Source organism: Branchiostoma belcheri, unplaced genomic scaffold, assembly GCF_001625305.1.
Source record: "Branchiostoma belcheri isolate BF01 breed outbred unplaced genomic scaffold, Haploidv18h27 scaffold73, whole genome shotgun sequence".
Lineage (NCBI taxonomy): Eukaryota > Metazoa > Chordata > Leptocardii > Amphioxiformes > Branchiostomatidae > Branchiostoma > Branchiostoma belcheri.
In genome coordinates this window covers 1,275,827-1,294,507 of record NW_017804387.1, presented here as the reverse complement: position 1 = coordinate 1,294,507, position 18,681 = coordinate 1,275,827, and the positions used below count along the sequence as shown (strand labels likewise).

The 18,681-nt window shown below is 41.9% G+C and overlaps 1 protein-coding gene across 1 annotated transcript; it reads right to left on the bottom strand.

Annotated features, from left to right (window-relative positions):
• Positions 1-1,710: 1,710 nt before the first annotated feature.
• LOC109485196 (asparagine synthetase [glutamine-hydrolyzing]-like) lies at positions 1,711-10,112 on the bottom strand. The gene is made up of 10 exons (XM_019788646.1): positions 9,853-10,112; positions 8,046-8,192; positions 7,151-7,241; positions 6,587-6,781; positions 5,032-5,198; positions 4,467-4,593; positions 3,780-3,886; positions 3,090-3,190; positions 2,725-2,962; positions 1,711-1,951 (listed from the first exon to the last, which is right to left on the bottom strand). Exons 1-10 carry the CDS (start codon positions 10,099-10,101, stop codon positions 1,736-1,738), a joined length of 1,638 nt encoding a protein of 545 aa, XP_019644205.1. The 5' UTR covers positions 10,102-10,112; the 3' UTR covers positions 1,711-1,735.
• Between the last annotated feature and the right edge of the window lie 8,569 nt (positions 10,113-18,681).

The window sequence follows — 18,681 nt, the reverse complement described above, 5'->3', positions numbered from 1 at the left end:
TGGAGGTAACAACAGACACCCAGCTGATAGGTGCACAGCTGAGTGAGACCACCAGTACAATAGACTGCGATCGATGTACAGCGACTATGGTTGGATCTGCTTGAACCATATTGTCAAAACGCAGCACACTTGGCCCATGTAATTGGAATACGATGCAAGCTAAAAAGTAAAAGAATTAGTCAAAAGACAACCAAACTCACACTGTAACTAGAGTTCCCCGATCTCATACCTTCGCCAAATGATGTTAATCTTTATGACTGACAAATTATAGATTAGATTATTCCCCCCTGATTTAAGAAATAGGAACCTAATTTTCATGAATTATATCATTTTATCATAATCTCAACCAAAAGACAGTCTTATATTAACAAACAATGCATTCTAGCACTTCCTAATAAATTATGCAAATGAGGTCCTGATTTGAATAAATTATGTTTAATGATGTTCACCTCAACTAAACTTTCAAATACCACAAGTATGAAATTCCAGGCAGTTATCATTACATAATTATAAAACTTTCTCATTAATTATGCAAATTCAGTCATTATTAACATAATCAATATCTTCCTGTGTTTCTCTCGTTGTCAATTACCAATGTCACAAGCTTCAATTGTCCTATCATGGAATGCAGCTGATTTATAGAATTTCCCCATAAATTATGTAAATTACATCCATATTTGCATAATTGTCACATAATTATATTAAACATCACGTAAGCTACCTACATACCAAAAATCACGACGATCCGTCAAACGGTTCTTGAGTTATCCTCTTTTGAATAATTTCAAGAATATATCCCTGCAGTTCCAGAGCAAGCCGCTAGGGGGGCCAAACTCACGTCACTTCTTCCCCAGCACGAGAGCTACCTACCACCCAAATTTCATTACCATAGCGTGTCTAGATCATGAGATATCAAAACCGGAAGTTCAGCTGCAGTACCATAACAAGCCGCTAGGGGGCCCAAAATCTAATCATTTTGAGTTCTCATCAAGACCTACCCACCTACCAAGTATCAAAATAATCCATCAAGGCCTTCTCAAGTTATCGTGTTTACAGACAGACACACACACACACACACATACACGAACGCCCCTGAAAACATAACCTTCTTGGCGAAGGTAATAAATGTGGTATTTATCTGTCGTCGAGCGTTCTTTGATCGCTAAGTGGTCGAGCGGAAAGATGACAAAACATTTAAGTAGAGCTGTACGTGGCAGGCATAGTTATACGTTTGTAAGTTGTAAGTAGAGTGAAAAAAGACCCCAGATAGATGAAAGACGGCTTTGTAAAATGTATGAAATCAATTTATCTATCTGTTTATTTGAGGAAGATTATTTTCTCAACAGCGTAAGAGGATTCAGATGTTGGCATAGCAGAAAGAAACTGACAGCTCTTTATTTCGTACACTAAGCGATATGACATTATAAGATCACTGCGTTTGTTTATCTATGTGCCGGAGCCTATTTTCTGAATGGTGCATTATTTCTCTCTCTCTCTCTCTCTCTCTCTCTCTCTCTCTCTACATATATATATAGTATAGATAACACACTAAGAAGACTGGTGCCCCATGTCCCTAAATAACACACCAAATAAAATCTTACCTTAAACGCCAAACAACATTTTACTAAACATAGTACAGTTAGAGTTTCAAGACCTCATGCCAAATGATGTTAACTTTATGGCTGGCGAGTTAAATATTATTCCCTCTGATTATGCAAAAACGGCTAGGTGTCTCTTAGACTGAATAAGCCGAGTACGGCTTGTAGTGTTTGAGTGTGCGAGCGGAGGGGTCGTCGCTCTTGCTCCACCGTGACATCCAGTAGTAAGGGATCCACTTGGACTTGCTGGGGAAGTGTTTCTCGAAGATCTGGCGGAAGTAGTAAGCCTCCTTGGTACGTGGAGGGTTAAACGGGAAGGTCTTGGGGGCGTCTTCCATCATCTGATCATTGATCTGTGAGGTAAAGACATGAATTAATGAATAACACCTAAATGAATTTATAGTTTAATCGGCAAATATCTCGCAGACAAAAGGTGGTTTACAAAGGAGAATTTTATTGCACGACAATTGTCGTGCAAAGTATGGCGACAACTTTTTTCAATAACAAAGCAGGATTTCATATATTCACCTATTTTTGCATTGTGCGGGTTATTGCATTCAAAGATATTATTCAAATCTGTCTGTAGCATCCAGTCTCTTGAAATCTGTTGTACTTGATTTGAGAAATGTAAATAGCTTGTTACATCAAACTCCACATCTTTTGTTTGGGCAAAATGAGCAAAATCTTCCATAAAGGCTACACTGTAGCATCTTTCTGTTTCCACATTCCATTTATAACTGATGATTCTTAACCGGGTTATCGCTTTACGGGTTTCAAATGTATCAATACCATACAGGTATGTTTTATGTTCAAAGCAGTTTGTTTCCGACTTCTTAAGAAATTTTTAAATTATTTCAGAAACAACTAAAAAAACTCTTGCGCATTTGTATCTCATAGGCATAGCCGGAAGCGAAGTTGGTAATGTGGGTAGGTAATATAACCTACATTAAAATTCAAGAGGTTTTATCCATATATGTCCATGGCAATTGAGAATGACCTTTAAAACATGTTACATAAAGAGGTCATGGGCACAGGGGTTTGATTCCAGGCTAACCATTTCTTCTAGCTCTAGCAATGCCATACAGACAATGAATAAAAGACATCAAATTTGTCAAGCTTTAGTCACCTGCTCTTCCACATATTCCTGGAGGGTTTCGTACCACGATTTCTTCAAAGACGACACGCCGTCGCTGAATCCCTCCTTCGGGCGCCACAAGATCTCATCGGGCAGGAGGCCCGTTCCGTCAAACGCCTTGCGGAGGGGGTACTTCTCGATCCCGTCCTTGGCTCGTCTCACCTCGGCCGGTAGGGACAGGTAGTAACCGGTGAACATGTGGTCCAGGAAGGGCACACGCAGCTCCAGGCTGGAACAAGAATTCAAATCAGAGATTCCAAACTCCCGTGAAGTTTGAAATCCTCGAACTCCTCGAAAAATAAGAGTAAAAGATGGATAAAGTTATTTTTATTGATCAATTGTGACTTCTGGCTTACCCATGAGCACTTGCCATTCTGTCCCCCCTCAGGACGTCATACATGTAGAGGTCTGCTAGCAGCCGCCGGCTCTCCACATCCGCCTCCTCTGCAGAAGGAGCCTATAGATGTGAGTAGAAAACTTCATTAACAGGTCATATCTAAGCTGCAGAAGTCGATATACATTCAAAAGCACGTAAAAATAATTTGTTTTAACCATTGAAGATAGATAAATGCATTTTTGGACAGACGTAGAGTCAGGTTAAGTCAAAGTTTACATGTGCACAGCAAATGCAGGTACAATATAAGGCAAAGATTTTTTTAATGAGATCTCGAAAGTATTAGACTTTGGCCCCCTGGCGGATTGGGCTAGGGGCTAGTGACGTAGGTTTTTTATAATCATTGAAAAACTTTATAATTCGTCAACATTCGTCAAGGTTAACATTATTTGGCGAAGGCATGAAGTCGTGGAACACTTAGTTACATCTATTACAATCTATGCATAATTTTTTAAGATACCCAAAACAATTATATAGAAGGCACAATGCCGGAAAAACAGCAAGGTAAAGATTAATACTATTAGTCCCATATCCTTTTTAAGTCGTAGGGGAGGTGGGTTGTTAGTCCACTGTTTCTTGGGCATGGTTCCCATCCCTCTCCTTAAAAACTGTAACGTCGGCGGAAAAATAGGCAGATAAAATATACACCCGCCTTGTTGAAGTAGATGTATCCTTGAGCGAGTTCGTCAGATCCCTCCCCGGAGAAAATGACGACAGAGTCTGTCTTGGTGCGGATGTACTGACACACCAGGTACATAGCTAAAACAGATGGACAACATTTACCTCCATAAATCGTAGTGTTGCCTGGCTAAATATAATGCCTCTAGCAACACTTCTGCTGGTCAGGGCCCAGACTCTTGATGACCAGTGCCTCTTAGTCACGGGAATTTTAAACATTCTACAAATGTAACGTTGTTCGTCTATTCCAAGATCAGGGTGTACTTGGGCCAATTTTTCAAGTATCAAAATTTTTCACTTTTAGTATAGAAACTTGAAGTACAAGTGATGAATGATACTTTTTAAATTTTTGATAGCGATGAGCGGTTTTAAAGTTGCGCAGATTCAAACTTGAGTCCATTACTTTGCAATGGCACTGTATAGACACTAATAGATGAATTCTTTGGCACCCCTGATATGACACTCCTATTTTAGCCGCTTAGAATAAGTGACAAGGAAGAGCTGCAGTATTACTTTTACAAGTCTAGGTGATCTATCCCAGCAGCCAGCTCAAAACAAGAACATTAACTACATGTCACCAATGAGAAATTATGGCACTCCTATGTGTATTTTTAAAAACCAATCAGGATCATGGGCAAGTGCGAGCTGCAGTACTACTGACCTACAGATCCCCGGATGGTGATGACGTCATAGCTCTCCAGACTGTAGATGACGTCTTCGATGGCCTGGATCCCCTCCTCTGGAGTGAAGGACACTTCATGGTGCTCACTACCGATGTACTTCGCAACCTGGAAAATATACACTGTAAAAATATACCCCGTAACCCATGACCAGGTGAAGTCACATTGGAATCACATTGCGTTCAGACGCAAATCGCGATGCGGGAAAACCGGGTCGAAACTACCTCCGGAAGTGGTTTAGGATCGAGGCACTTTCGATGTGATTTGTAGCGTTCAGGGCCTGTTCAGACGGAGTCAGTGAAAACGCTTTACATCTGGTTTACGCCGAAGCCGGTTTCAAGTGGCCCGATCTGAACGCTCCAAATCAAGTATTTCAGATACCGTACCGGAGGATACATACCAGGATCAAAGTTGGTACCTGCGTTAATGGCATTGTCTATGTCCGATTAATTTTTTACAAGCATTAGTGCCAGCCGAGAATTCTGCCTGTGCTGACCCTTGTAATGATTTTTTTCATTGCCAATAAATACAAATTCCAATCCCTACCGTCCTTGCAGCCTCTACATCAGGACTGCCCTTCATCCCGATGGCATACGTCTGGACAGGGTAGATGATTCCAGATTTCTTAGCATGTTTCACTAGGAGTGCGGAGGTTAAACTGGAGTCCAGACCACCTGGCAAAGAGACGACACATAAAAATGTGGAGTTTAGCGCTTAGTGAAATCTAAATTGAAGTAAAAATATCAGCGGTGAACCACTGATTAATCAAATATAATCAAATATAATTGGATACTATGTAAAGCTATGTGTTCATCTTAGCCTTTGTAGCTTTTGTTCACAACAGCATGCTAGGTACCAGATTTCAGAATGGGTGAAAAAGCACTGGCCAGATGGGAATCTGTTTTTTTAAGTACATCTGAGTAATTTTGAGTACATCTGGGTGAATTTTCCGATTGCAAAGGTGCCGATTGCTATTGTTCCAACGTCACTTTTTTTACGGCGCACTACCATGGAATCGGTGTGTGCACCGTTATCGAACGAAGCAGATTTATAAAATTTTCTCAATAATTGTGCAAATTAGCTCCTGATTTGCATAATTGTCATCTTATTACTAGTATCTCAAGCATCACTTCAGTTACCTACATACCAAAAATCATGACAATCCGTCAACCGGTTCTTGAGTTATCCTCCTTTGAAGATTAAAAAAAGCGCCCCTGCAATTACAAAACAAGCCACTAAGGGGCCCAAACTCATGTCACTTCTTTCTACCATCCAAAATTGGTGACCCTAGCGTGTCCAGATCATATCAAATCGGAAGTTCTGCTGCAGTACCAACAAAAGCCGCCAGGGGCCCAAATCTACTAATTTCTAGATCTTATCAGGATCTACTTACCTACCAAGTTTCATGACAACGCATATTAAGATTTTTGAGTTATGCTGTTCACAAACAATCAGGAGACAAACCGACAGACAGACAAACAAACAGACAGACAGACGGACAAACGCTACTGAAAACATAACCTTCTTGGCGAAGGTAATTACAGCTTCTCTAAAAGTGTAAAAAAACAGTATATACTAAAAAATGCTGGTACAGTAGACAGGTTTCTTAGGAGTTCTAACTTAGTATTTACAAATACATGTGATGATTGGTTGCCTACCTGATAGCAGACACCCGATCCTACGGCTTCCGAGCAGTCGCTTCTTCACAGCTCCTTCCAGGAGAACTCGGATGTTGGAACAAATGTCTTCCTTTTCTAGAACACAACAGCAACGTTAATCAATGCAGACAAAAGCTTAAAAAACGATGCTTGATGTAACAACATGACTTATGATCTGGTAGATTTATTATATTTCAGTAAATAAGACCTGGCTACCATTCAAAATTCGTCACATGTCCAGAATGGGAAAAGTCTAAAAGCTTGTATCTAAAAACTGGAAAAAATATCACTGTGCTTTGGCCACCTTCTATACCAACCTTTAGGTCATTTGACCACAAAATAAAAAAGCTGAATTCATTTAAAGAAATGGCCAAAAAGGGAGAAAAATGAAGATGAAATAAAACAATACTCAATACATACCTATGACATAGACTGAAAAAAACTATAAAGTTGAAACGTACCCAGTGGCTTGACGAGAGCGTCGTACTTGGGCATGTCTCCAATCTTGTGGAACCTGGCACGTTCCCTCAGGGTGACCTTGCCGTTGGGACTGAGGTCGTACGCCTCGAAGTGACCCGGCGGAAACGGTTCAATGTCAACTTTGTTGTCGTCATCATCATGGCTCAATCCCATCAACCCTATTCTCAAAAAAGGATATTCAGTTATTTCTTTATCACTTAGCACTCCTAGGTACGAAAGTATTGTTTTGGGGGACCGAGCTCTGGATTTGTGCCTGTGAGGAAAGAGTAGGTTGACAGCGCACATGGGTAGGAGAAAGATTGACAGACAGAATGACAGGAGATCAAAGGAAGTGAGGTGAATGTGAAGGTCTCAGAATCCGAACGGAAGCCAATAGGAATTGGTCGACATGAGGGAATTCAGCAGGCCGATGGTTGCATACTTCCTGGAAGTCTACAAAGATTTCTTGTCTATGTTTCAAATGGTAAGAGTTTGTGTCACATAGACTACCAACTCTCCACCCTATAACATTTTTCTTACAGACTCACCCTTAGCCTCCGAGCAGACGGCCAGAAAGCCATCATCCTTCAGCAGACGGAACATGGGACGCACCCCGTATGTATCTCGCCCAAGGTAGACCTGGGAGCGACAGAAATATTTGCAACATTAAGGATGGCCGTATTTCTGGATTTTGTACAAAGTCACACTGAAAAAGAAAACACTGAAATAATATCTAACTGCAACGACTCGTGTATAGGTATAAAGGTGTATGTGGATTTTTTTGTTTACTGTAATAATTTTTGCCACCTGAATTTAAAGCTTTCCTTTTGCACTCAAGCGTCATGTCACGTCAATGGGCATCCATAGGATGTCACCTACATGAAGATTGTGTATTCTACAATACTGTGCATAACATTGCTTCGAATACAATTTCTATTTGCCGTTAAAACAAAAACCTCAAGGAAAACAAGCCTAGAACAAGAATTTGAAGACCCCATAACCCCATAAGACCCCATTTTCATTTGTCTCATTGATTATAGAAGTAAGGTTGTAATTAGCATAATCAATTTTATGGTTTTCTTGACCCAAACTGCATACTCAGACCCATACTCATGAAAGTCCTATTCCAATGCAATGTTCCATTTCAACATTTCAACAGTCAATAACCTCTGCATAAACATAATAAATGTACCGTGATGTTAACCTTTAACTAAGTTACACATGTCACACACAAGAATTGCAGAATTTCCTCATGAAAGATGCAAATGAAGTTCTAATCTCCTGACACTTTAATTATCACCACAATCCACAAATGCTTTCTGAAGTTATGGTGACTACGCACTTGCGGAAACAGACACATACACACAGACACACACACTGACCGACCAAAAACAATACTTTCATTTTACCTCCATTTGTTTTATGGAGGAAAAAAATACACACCCTCTTCTCCTGTGTGTCCAAGAGGATAAAAGCGAAGACTCCATCCAGGTGTTTGGTAGCGAACTCGATCCCACCGTGCATGTAGAGGCTGATGATGGCTTCACCGTCACAGCCTGTCTCATTGTTGAACCCAAACTGCTCTGTCACCTGCAACATTGTTGATAATTAAATTGACCAAAGATGACAGACTTCAACCCATACCAATTCTGTTGTTCAGTTGACACACACACGGCAGCACTGGGATGTATGGCAGTGTTGTGTTCAATTTGGAATTGCAGGAACGCATACAGACATAAACTAGAGTTCCCCGATCTCATACCTTCGCCAAATGATGTTAATCTTTGTGGATGACAATTTGTAAATCATTCCCCCTGATTGTGAAAATAGGATCCTCATTTTCATGAATTATATTATCATATTCTCAACCAAAAGACAGTCTTATAATTAACAAACAATTCCAATTCTAGCATTTCCTCATGAATTATGCAAATGAGGTCCTAATTTGAATACATTATGTTTAATGATGTTCACCTTCACTGAACTTTCAAATACCATAAGTATGAACTTCCAGGCAGTTATCATTACAACAGTAGTGAGTAATTATAACATTTTCTCATTAATTATGCAAATTAAGTCTTCAAATACATAATCAATATCTGCCTGTGTTTATCTCGTTCACAATTACTTATGTCACAAGCTTCAATAGTCCTATGATGGAATGCAGCTTATTTATAGAATTTTCCCATAAATTATGCAAATTACATCCATATTTGCATAATTGTCACTAATTACACATAATTATATTGCACATATTACAGATAATTATATTAAGCATCACGTAAGCTACCTGCATACCAAAAATCACGACGATCCGTGAACAAGTTCTTGAGTTATCCTCTTTTGAATATATTCAAACATATAGCCCTGAAGTTCCAGAGCAAGCCGCTAGGGGGCCCAAACTCATGTCACTTCTTCCCCAGCACAACCATCCCTACCATCCAAATTTCATCACCCTAGCATGTCTAGATCAGGCCATGTTGATTTGATTATATGGATGACATCCTCGCGCGCATGAATTTTCGGCCATTTCAAAAAAAAAAAGTTTTCAACCATACTGTAAATCGTACAAAACAGTTGCAAAATGAGCAAAAATATACCATAAGTTACAAAAAAAATTAATAAAAACTATACCAATGTCGTAGAATGCCAAAATCAAACAAAAAAAGACGAAATTGTAAAGAAATGAATTTGAAGACTAGATTAATCGCCCAACCATATTCTGTGCCATTTGCTCAACCCTCATGACCACGTAGATTTCATAATGAAAAGAACTTTTTTTTTTGCAAAACTTTTTTTTATTCGCACGCGCGCATCAGTCTTAGGGCTCCCGGAGTCATCCATATAATCAAATCAACATGGCCTCATGAGATATCAATACCGGAAGTTCAGCTGCAGTACCGTAACAAGCCGCCAGGGGGCCCAAAATCTAATCATTTTCAGGTCTCATCAAGACCTACCCACCTACCAAGTGTCAAGACAATCCATTTAAGCCTTCTCAAGTTATCGTGTTTACACAAACACACACACACGAACGCCTCTGAAAACATAACCTTCTTGGCGAAGGTAACAAACACACACAAACATAGACACAAACTAGCACACGTACACACACGGAGATCTAGACACGCACGCACACATACATTTGCGTACGCACAGACAAGCAAAAATGAGTTAAAATTAAGTTAAGTTAGAAAGTGACATTACAAATAAAAAGTACAGACTATTACAAATCTAACATTGATCTTACCCTTCTGTAGTTGTAGATTTCTCCGTTGCAGCACAACCATATATGGGGATATCTGTGGACTCTCATTGGCTGCATGCCATAGGTGTCACCCACGATGGCCAATCGGTGGAAGCCGAAGCAGCAGTTCTTGAAGTGGTTGATGTTCTCCAGACGGAAACAGTCTGGCCCGCGGTGTCCGATCCTGAGCGCGCTGACGCACTGCTTGGACACATCCTCATCACTGCCGAATATCGCCCATATGCCACACATGTTGCACCTATGGAGTGAAATAAAAAAAAAATTATGAAAAGTCGCACATTCAAATTGGAATCCCATGCTCTGCTGACCTATATACCTGCATGACATCCTACGGACACCACAAAACAGATGAGAGCACCTGAAAAAAGATTCCAGATTTTTTTTACATCTAAGTGACATCAAAACAGTGAGGACTAACTTCAATATGACCTGCCTCAAATAGGTGGACTTTGATTTATAATATGCACATTGCTCCCAGAATGTACTGACTGTCTGTTGCAGTGCAATAGTGCCACCTAGTGACCTACCGGAGAACTGCAGAATGATACCTGAGTTTTCCTTAGGCCACACCTCCTTAATTTATGGATGACATCCTCTGAAAACCCCCAAATTAGTGCGCGCGGGCGAATAAAAAAAATTCCAGCCAAAGATAAAAATGCTACTAAGGCCATGTTGATTTGATTATATGGATGACATCCTCCGGGAGCCCCAAAACTGATGCGCGCGTGCGAATAAAAAAAAGTTTTGCAAAAAAAAAAGTTATTTTCATTATGAAATCTACGTGGTCATGAGGGTTGAGCAAATGGCACAGAATATGGTTTGGCGAATAATCTAGTCTTCAAATTCATTTCTTTACAATTTCGTCTTTTTTCGTTTGATTTTCGCAGGCTACGACATTGGTATAGTTATATTTCAGTCCATACCATGGCATGGATGAAATATATTGTGTTCCCTCATGTTTCTCCTTCTCCTCCTTCTCCTCCTCCTCCTTCTCCTCCTGCCAAACAGTCAAAGGGATTCAACTCAGCCATCATTCAGCCAAATGACCTGAAATTTGGCATGGAGGTAGAGTGGGCAAATACCCCCAGACGTTTTTTTCATTTTTTTGAAACATGCCTTTGAAAAGTTTTTATGAAGGTTTTTTGGGGCATTTTTCGACAAAAAAATGGATTTTTGGATCCTGAGCCCTGGTATTACAACCAAATGATATGACATTCGGTATAAGGGTACCCTGAACGTGTGTCTACAGAATAGTAGTCACATATTTGGCATACACCACTTCCAAATGACTCATTTGGGGGACTTAAATGGCTATTTTCAGCCAAAAAAAGGGCCAAAAGTGCTGTACCCGTTCCATGTTCTATCTAAAGAATGGCCGGTTCCATCCATGGAACACGTGTTCCATTGCAGGTTACCTGAGGTCACATTGCACAAGTGGTGCGTAATGACCCACACATTCAATTTTATGTGCCTAAGACCTTCAAAATGTATCAAATCTCATCATTGTTAGTTTTTGCATACCTGTCATAAGATTAGTAAAGCTTTCGAGATTCAAAGTACTTGTTGTTGCATCTTTGTTCTCATATAGCTACTATTTAATTCATTTATTTGAGAACCTTTGCCAGTTTTGCACTGGGGTAAGTTTGGAATAGTCCACTTTTGCGTGGGAGGGAGATGGACTGAAATATGCTGTATTTGCTCCCAAGCAAATGTCGGCCTTTCTAGTTTTTATTAATTTTTTTTGTAACTTATGGTATATTTTTGCTCATTTTGCAACTGTTTTGTACGATTTACAGTATGGTTGAAAACTTTTTTTTTTGGCCAAATTGGAAACGGCCGAAAATTCATGCGCGCGCGGATGTCATCCATATAATCAAATCAACATGGCCACAGGAATACAAAGCTGGTACTGTGAATTTGCGGCAGTACATACTGTAGCGACATACATGTATACGATAAGCCGGCACATGCGGGCTTTTTTGCGAAATTTTTTAATCTGCACTGTACGTATGTACTGAGATCTTCAGTCGTGGAGCTTCGCCCGGGCCTTCGGTAGCCTGGGTGCCCGGCTAGCTCGTACTACCGCTAACTACCATGGACTACCCAGGCCTAGAGCCAGGCCAGCGCCTCGGTGAACGGGCGAAAATCAATGCGCGAGCGGATGTCATCCATAAAATTAAAGCGATGTGGCCTTACCATGCTAACCTGTTGTGCGACCTGTGTGCTATACGTCGTATTTGCATAAGCCTAATTTGCATGTTCGTGAGATTGAAATGGTATCCTAACCTGTGAGTAATGGCGTTCCCCTACTCATGAGATGGCATGTGGATGGACTGGTTTTTAAAGAGGCCACCAACAGGGTACATCCGTACTCACATTGATATAGTATGAACAAAATAACCCCCATGGCATGCCAAACACAAATAGGGAACTTTTTTACAAACAACCTGTCAACAGACGGCACACAGGCGTGTACTAAAGTCATCTCCAAGCGAATCTTTTCGGGGGGACGGCATTATTAAGTTGGCCGGGCCGTATACCTATCCAGCCAAGTTGAGAGTACCTTACCTTGCCTAAATTTGCTTGGATATTGTTTAAGAAAACCCGTGATTCACACATAAAGTTGCTTCAGAATTACGAAGGGAAACAGACTTACCTGAAACCACGTACCCTACCGATGTCGAGAGTAAGACTGACTAGCCGAAACTTCGGGACCGCCCAAAACATTTATAGCCTCCGCAGGCAGGCTTCTTGCTTGGCGAGCCCTTTGGCTTATCCTGTGCTGTTTTCCGATTGTACACTAGTCCTGATTGTACCGGAGTTTTAACAGTCATCTAGCGTAAAGACGTTTAGAAACCCACCACAATACAAACTGATACAAAACCAGAAATAGCTCATGATTAGCGAAGAAAAACCGCCTAGATTCCTGATTTGGAGGCTAAATTAGGTGACGTATTCTTGCTTAATTGGCCATGGGTGGAACCTAAAATTACTGATCCGAACATCAATTCTATCAAAGGAAAGGTCATTCAATTATGGGTTTCACCAGCCGGCACGCCACTACTATGATCGAACGCATTTCGAACGAGTTTTCTTTGCAGTGCGTATCACTCCGCCGTCCATAGCAACGCCGTTGCTATGGACGATGCTTTCTCGGGCCACCCGGATGAAATTTCACCCTGTTTCACAGCGATAACTTTAAATCTATTCCATTCCATTCGATTTTCTGTATTTTCTATCAAGGTATCAAGGTATTCTGGTGGCTTTTGCGTGAATGTGGTACATGTGGTACATGTGGGGAGAACAACCAGTCTCCCTGGATCTAAAGCTTAAACTGTTTGACGTTTATGTCCTACCTGTAATGCTTTACAACTGCGGCACATGGGGGCTATGGAACAGTTAGCCGGCAAGATCGACGCTTGGCACAGGAAACAGTTAAGACGCTTAGCTGGATATTTCCACCCACACCACATTAGGAACACCAAGCTGTAGTAGTAGTAGTAGTAGTAAGCCTTTATTTAATCTCGAATGCTTGTTCGGTACATACCGCTTTTCAACAAGGTCGAGGGTGAGGGCGGGGTCACGGAATTACAGATCAAACCAAAATATAATACAAAATCAAAACAAAATGCAAATCAAAATATAATACAAAAATAAATAGCAAATCATCAGTCCTTTATCAGTCCAAGTTCCTTATCATACTTCTAAATGTTCCCAATGACTGGGCTGCTCGTACATGTGGTGGCAAGGAATTCCACACAGTCGCCCCCGAGTACCTCAGTGACCGCCTGTACACTTCCAGTTGGGGCCTCGGTATGATGAGGTTGTCCAATGTGCTCTGTCTGGTGGATCTGGAGGCTTCATCTCTATACCGGATGAACACCCCTCGCATATGTGGTGGTAAAGAATTGTCCAAGGCCCTATACACTAGCATGGCTTTATGTTGACGGTGTAGAGTTCTCACGGACATCCATCCCAGACGAGAGAGGACTTCCCGTGATGGTGTTCTGTACGGGGCTTTCAAGATCAATTTTCCTACTCGGTTCTGCATTCTTTGCATCTTATCATATTGTACCGAAATGGCACCATCCCAGACAGTACAGGCATAAGTTAAGTGCGGTAAAAATATGGTGTTATACAAGGTGACAAGTGCAGATTGTGTGACAAAAGGTTGGACCTGACGCATTATTCCAAGTGCGCGTTTTAGTTTAGACAGAACATGAATAACATGAAAATCCCATTTCAGTTCGCTGTCAACAATTACACCAAGGTATTTAAAAGCCGGGACTACTTCAAGGGGGTTTCCATTCATTAATACTTGTAACTGGTCTTTTCCCCTAAGCCGATGACGTGTGCCAATAAGCATGGCTTTGCACTTCTTGGCATTGACAGAAAGACAGTTAGCCACAAACCAGTGATGAAGACGGTCCATATCAGACTGAAGAGCCCTTTGTATGGTTTCTAAGTCAGGATGGCTGAAGTATACCACAGTGTCATCAGCATATAAAGCAATTTTGCAGTGCTGTATGCATTTTGGCATATCATTTACATACATTACAAACAAAAGCGGTCCCAAAATGGAGCCTTGCGGCACTCCACAATCAACATTACAGAAATTGGATGTTTGTCCATTAACAACTGTGCAGTGAGATCGCTCACAGAGGTACGATCGGAACCATTTAGCTGTAGAGCCAATGATTCCAAAGGCACTGAGTTTTTGCAGAAGGATGTTATGGTCAATGGTGTCAAAAGCCTTTGACAGATCGACAAAGACTGCACCAGTGATTTTACCATGATTTACTGCTTCATACCATTCCTCTGTGACTAAATGAAGAGCTGTTTGGGTAGAATGTTTTTTGCGAAACCCAGACTGTCGTGCAGAGAGAAGGTCATTCTCAGTCAGAAACTGATAGACTTGCTGATGAACTGCACGTTCAAGTATTTTAGATATTACTGGAAGAATGCTAACTGGTCTGTAATTACCAGTGTCTGTTCTATCTCCAGCTTTGAAGATAGGGACAACTCGCGCTTTCTTCCAGTCTGCAGGGAACTCAGAGGTGTTCAGGGAAGCATTCAAAATGCTGGTCAAGGAAGGTGCTATAACAGGGGCAGCAATCTTGAGGAGTCTGCAGTTAAACCCATCAAGACCAGTGGCTTTGTTTCCTTTCATGGAAGAAAGTTCGGACAAAACAAAAGCCTCTGTATAAGATCTGCAACTCTTCTCCACTTCAAAATGAAGTCCACCGGCGCAGATGGACTCTCTTTGGGCACATCCTTCGCATGCCACATGACTCACCCGCACAAAAGGCCCTCAACATCGCCTTTAGCAAAAAGCTCTCGCCAAGGAAGGAGGTCTTCTGGACTGTCTGTTAGACGACACAAAACTGTACTTCCAGCAGAACATCAAAGCTGAGACCTACGCACTCAGGTGGCTACGAGACCAGGCCAGACACAAGGAAACGTGGAATGGACTGTATAAGAACATTGAGGACTCACACTGATTTGGTGTACCGATCCGGCGCTGCCTTAGGGCATAGCCGTAGATTTGTGCCTGAGAACAGTCATTTATTATTATTATATTTATTATTTGCGTGAATACAAAATCGGTACATTTGTCGATAAAGTATGTCTCTTACTGCCTAAAAAGTTAATCACTGGAAGTTAAAGGCTGCGATTATTTGGGCGTTTCTTCCTAACAGAAAGCCACTTAAAATCCACTGAAACGTCATGTAAGTGTGTTACACCCATGTCTCCACGATAAGGCTGACATCCTCTGAAGACTAGTGCGCGAGGGCGAATTAAAAAAAATTCCGACCAAAAATAAAAATGCTACTAAACCACTGGGGGGATTTGGTCACTCTACCTTCACGCCATGGTATAGAAATATATCGGCTTGTACACCGTATGAATTGGATTGTGTATACTGATTGTGTATAAATGCACCGCATGATGCAACTGCGTTCAAGGGTGACGCCAAGACTCCCTGGGGCGAAATCTCGCGATTTTGTCCTCCCCGGGTCGAGATCTCTAGCGATTTCACCCTCCCCGCAAGTGATTTGGTCCCCCCACCTAGAAAGAGAGATTATTTCAACCAAGGAGGTTACTGTCTTGCTCTAACCGAACCTGCGATAATATCGATAGAATTGTTAAATCAGATTTTTGTACCTGCCATACATGTGGAACGATGTAAAAGATGCCCCCGTTCATGATTGGATATCTGTTGCGAATCAATCGATTCATTTTTTAACGGTATCGCTCAATGCAAGGCCAATTATATTTGGCCACTTCTAGGCATAGAGCTAGAGGAACGTAGGGGAGTATAATGTAGTTATGTCATGAGATGGCGGTGGACCTTTGTTTTGAAGCTTTGTAGATTGTAATCGGACGGAAAGCAGTCCGGGAAAAGAAGCTGTTGTTGTAATATGACTTGGAGACAGGTATGTTAACGGTGTATTGATGAGAAGTGGAAGAGAACCTAGTGGCACGCTGAAAGGTTCTGAGTGGAGGAACAAGAACATTTGGGAACATGGACGCTCCAAACCGGTTCCGTTGCGACTTATTTTGGTACGCGAGGTGGTCTGAAACGATACAGAACGATTCGCGTTCGTAGAATTGTGATCATGAACACGCGGATGCGAATCGTTCCGGTTCGACGCTGTACTCCCCGGTACGTTGGGGCCACGGTCGGCCATAGTTTGCGGCGCAGTGGCTTACTGCGGAAAATTCTACTTGAATCGTACAATATTGACATTGAGTTCTAATTACTGGTCGACTGAGGAAACGGGAGTTACGATATTGACTTGGGGAAATCAGGAGATCCAGAGGAAACTGCGGATGGTGTGCACTAGAACCAGTACCCTGGGCGTGAGGGCGAGTGGTAGCCCAACAGGGGCGTTGGGGCGGCGCGGACCGTGGGGGTTTTGCGCCAGATGCGTCCGGGGCACAGCCTATGGGGAGGACATGAATCGGGAACGAGCGACCACTCGCCCGGACAGGCGTAAACTCTCCGCCTGACGAGCCGGGTTCCCAAGAAATGTTCAAAGAAATTGTGATATACATACATATGAAATGGAAGTCAATTCGAGGTGCAAGTGTGGGTGCAAGTTTTGAATCACGGACGCAAAAATATATTCCGTTTCGATTCGGATCGTGGCCAAACCGGAACACATTTCAATCATGAACGAGGCCTAAGGGGCGGGAGGGGGGCGAGATCTACGGAGGCGGGGTGAAATCGCTAGCGATCTCACCCAAGAGGGCGAAATCACTGGGGGCGAGATCGCTGTAACACCGGTTGCAGTTCCGTATTATATCGTATATTTCAAGATATTAGTAGGCCGCGTGTCTCTAACGCACCCTACGACAAAGTGTTTGTACCGCGTCGAAGTGAGTCACCTTGGGGTGATTAATTATAGAAATCCCCATAGGGCATTGACTGTGTTCTGCCAAGGACATTATACAGAAGTGTCAGTCCACACTGAAGTGGAATTATTGGACGGTTGGCCCTTCGACTATTAAAAGGGCAACGACATGGGAATTGCAACGAAGCTTCGTTGTTCCGCCGGCGTTCTGCTACTGGTAATCTTTGGAACACACAGTAGCTCAGAGAAGGTTCTGCTTGTAGCTCCTCCAAGAGGAACAAGTCACTGGCTGGCTCTGGCACAGATTGGCCGCGCTTTGGTGGATAGAGGTCATGTCGTCACTGTGGTTGTTCCGGAGGGCATTGTAGCAAAACGACGGGCCAAGTGGCCTGGATTTCAGTTTTGGATATTCCAAGACCAGTATTGCTATATGCCTTTTCATCTTTTGTAACTACTCTTTTCTCCAAAGCATTAGATAAAGGTCTTAAGACAGGAATCGTTTAAACGACTAGTTTTTGATGGTGATAAAGACTTCTTCTTCTTACATGCAGTGTACAAATGTAAGCTGCAGATATCATTTGCATAATTGATATCTGCCTGTATTTCTGCCGTTCTTAGTTACAGATGACACAAGCTTGAATAGTCCTATCATGCAATGCAGCTGATTTATAGAATTTCAAGCATCACTTCAGCTACCTACATGCCAAAAATCACGACGATCCATCGATCAGTTCTTGAGTTATCAGCCTTTAAACATTTTTTCAACTAACGCCCTTGCAGTTCCAGAGCAAGCAGCTAGGGGGCTCAAACTCATGTCACTTAATTCCCAGCCCAAGAGCTATCTACCATCTAAATTTCATGACCCTAGCTTGTCCAGATCACGAGATATCAAAACCGGAAGTTCAGCTGCAGTACCATAACAAGCTGCTAGGGAGCCCAAAATCTAATCAGTTGCACGTCTCATGAAGACCTACCCACTTACCAAATATCAAGATAATCCATCTAAGCTTTCTCGAGTTATGCTGTTCACACACACACACACACACACACAGACACACGGCCAGCAAAACATAACCTTCGTCAATTCTTGGCGAAGGTAAATATGGGGGATTTGCGGGGCCGGGCAATTCCCCTGAAAAAGGGGGTGCTCGGAAAATCATTAGTTATCCGGTGGTTTTTCTATCAAAAGCCAACATTCCCTTGTGTATTCGGTTCTGATGTTTATATAACGTTACATAGCGAACAAACATCCCTCGCGAACTCTCTATTTACTCCGCCGCGCGAAATTTAGTCCTCGCGAACATAAATGCATTTACTGTATTTTGTCACAATAAGCACTATGTTGGAAAATGTCCGTACTCGTGTGTGTTTCTGCACTCCGTACACACATGTATATGTACACACATCCGTTTGGTTAATAATAATCCCAATAATTGTATTTGTTCAGTTTATT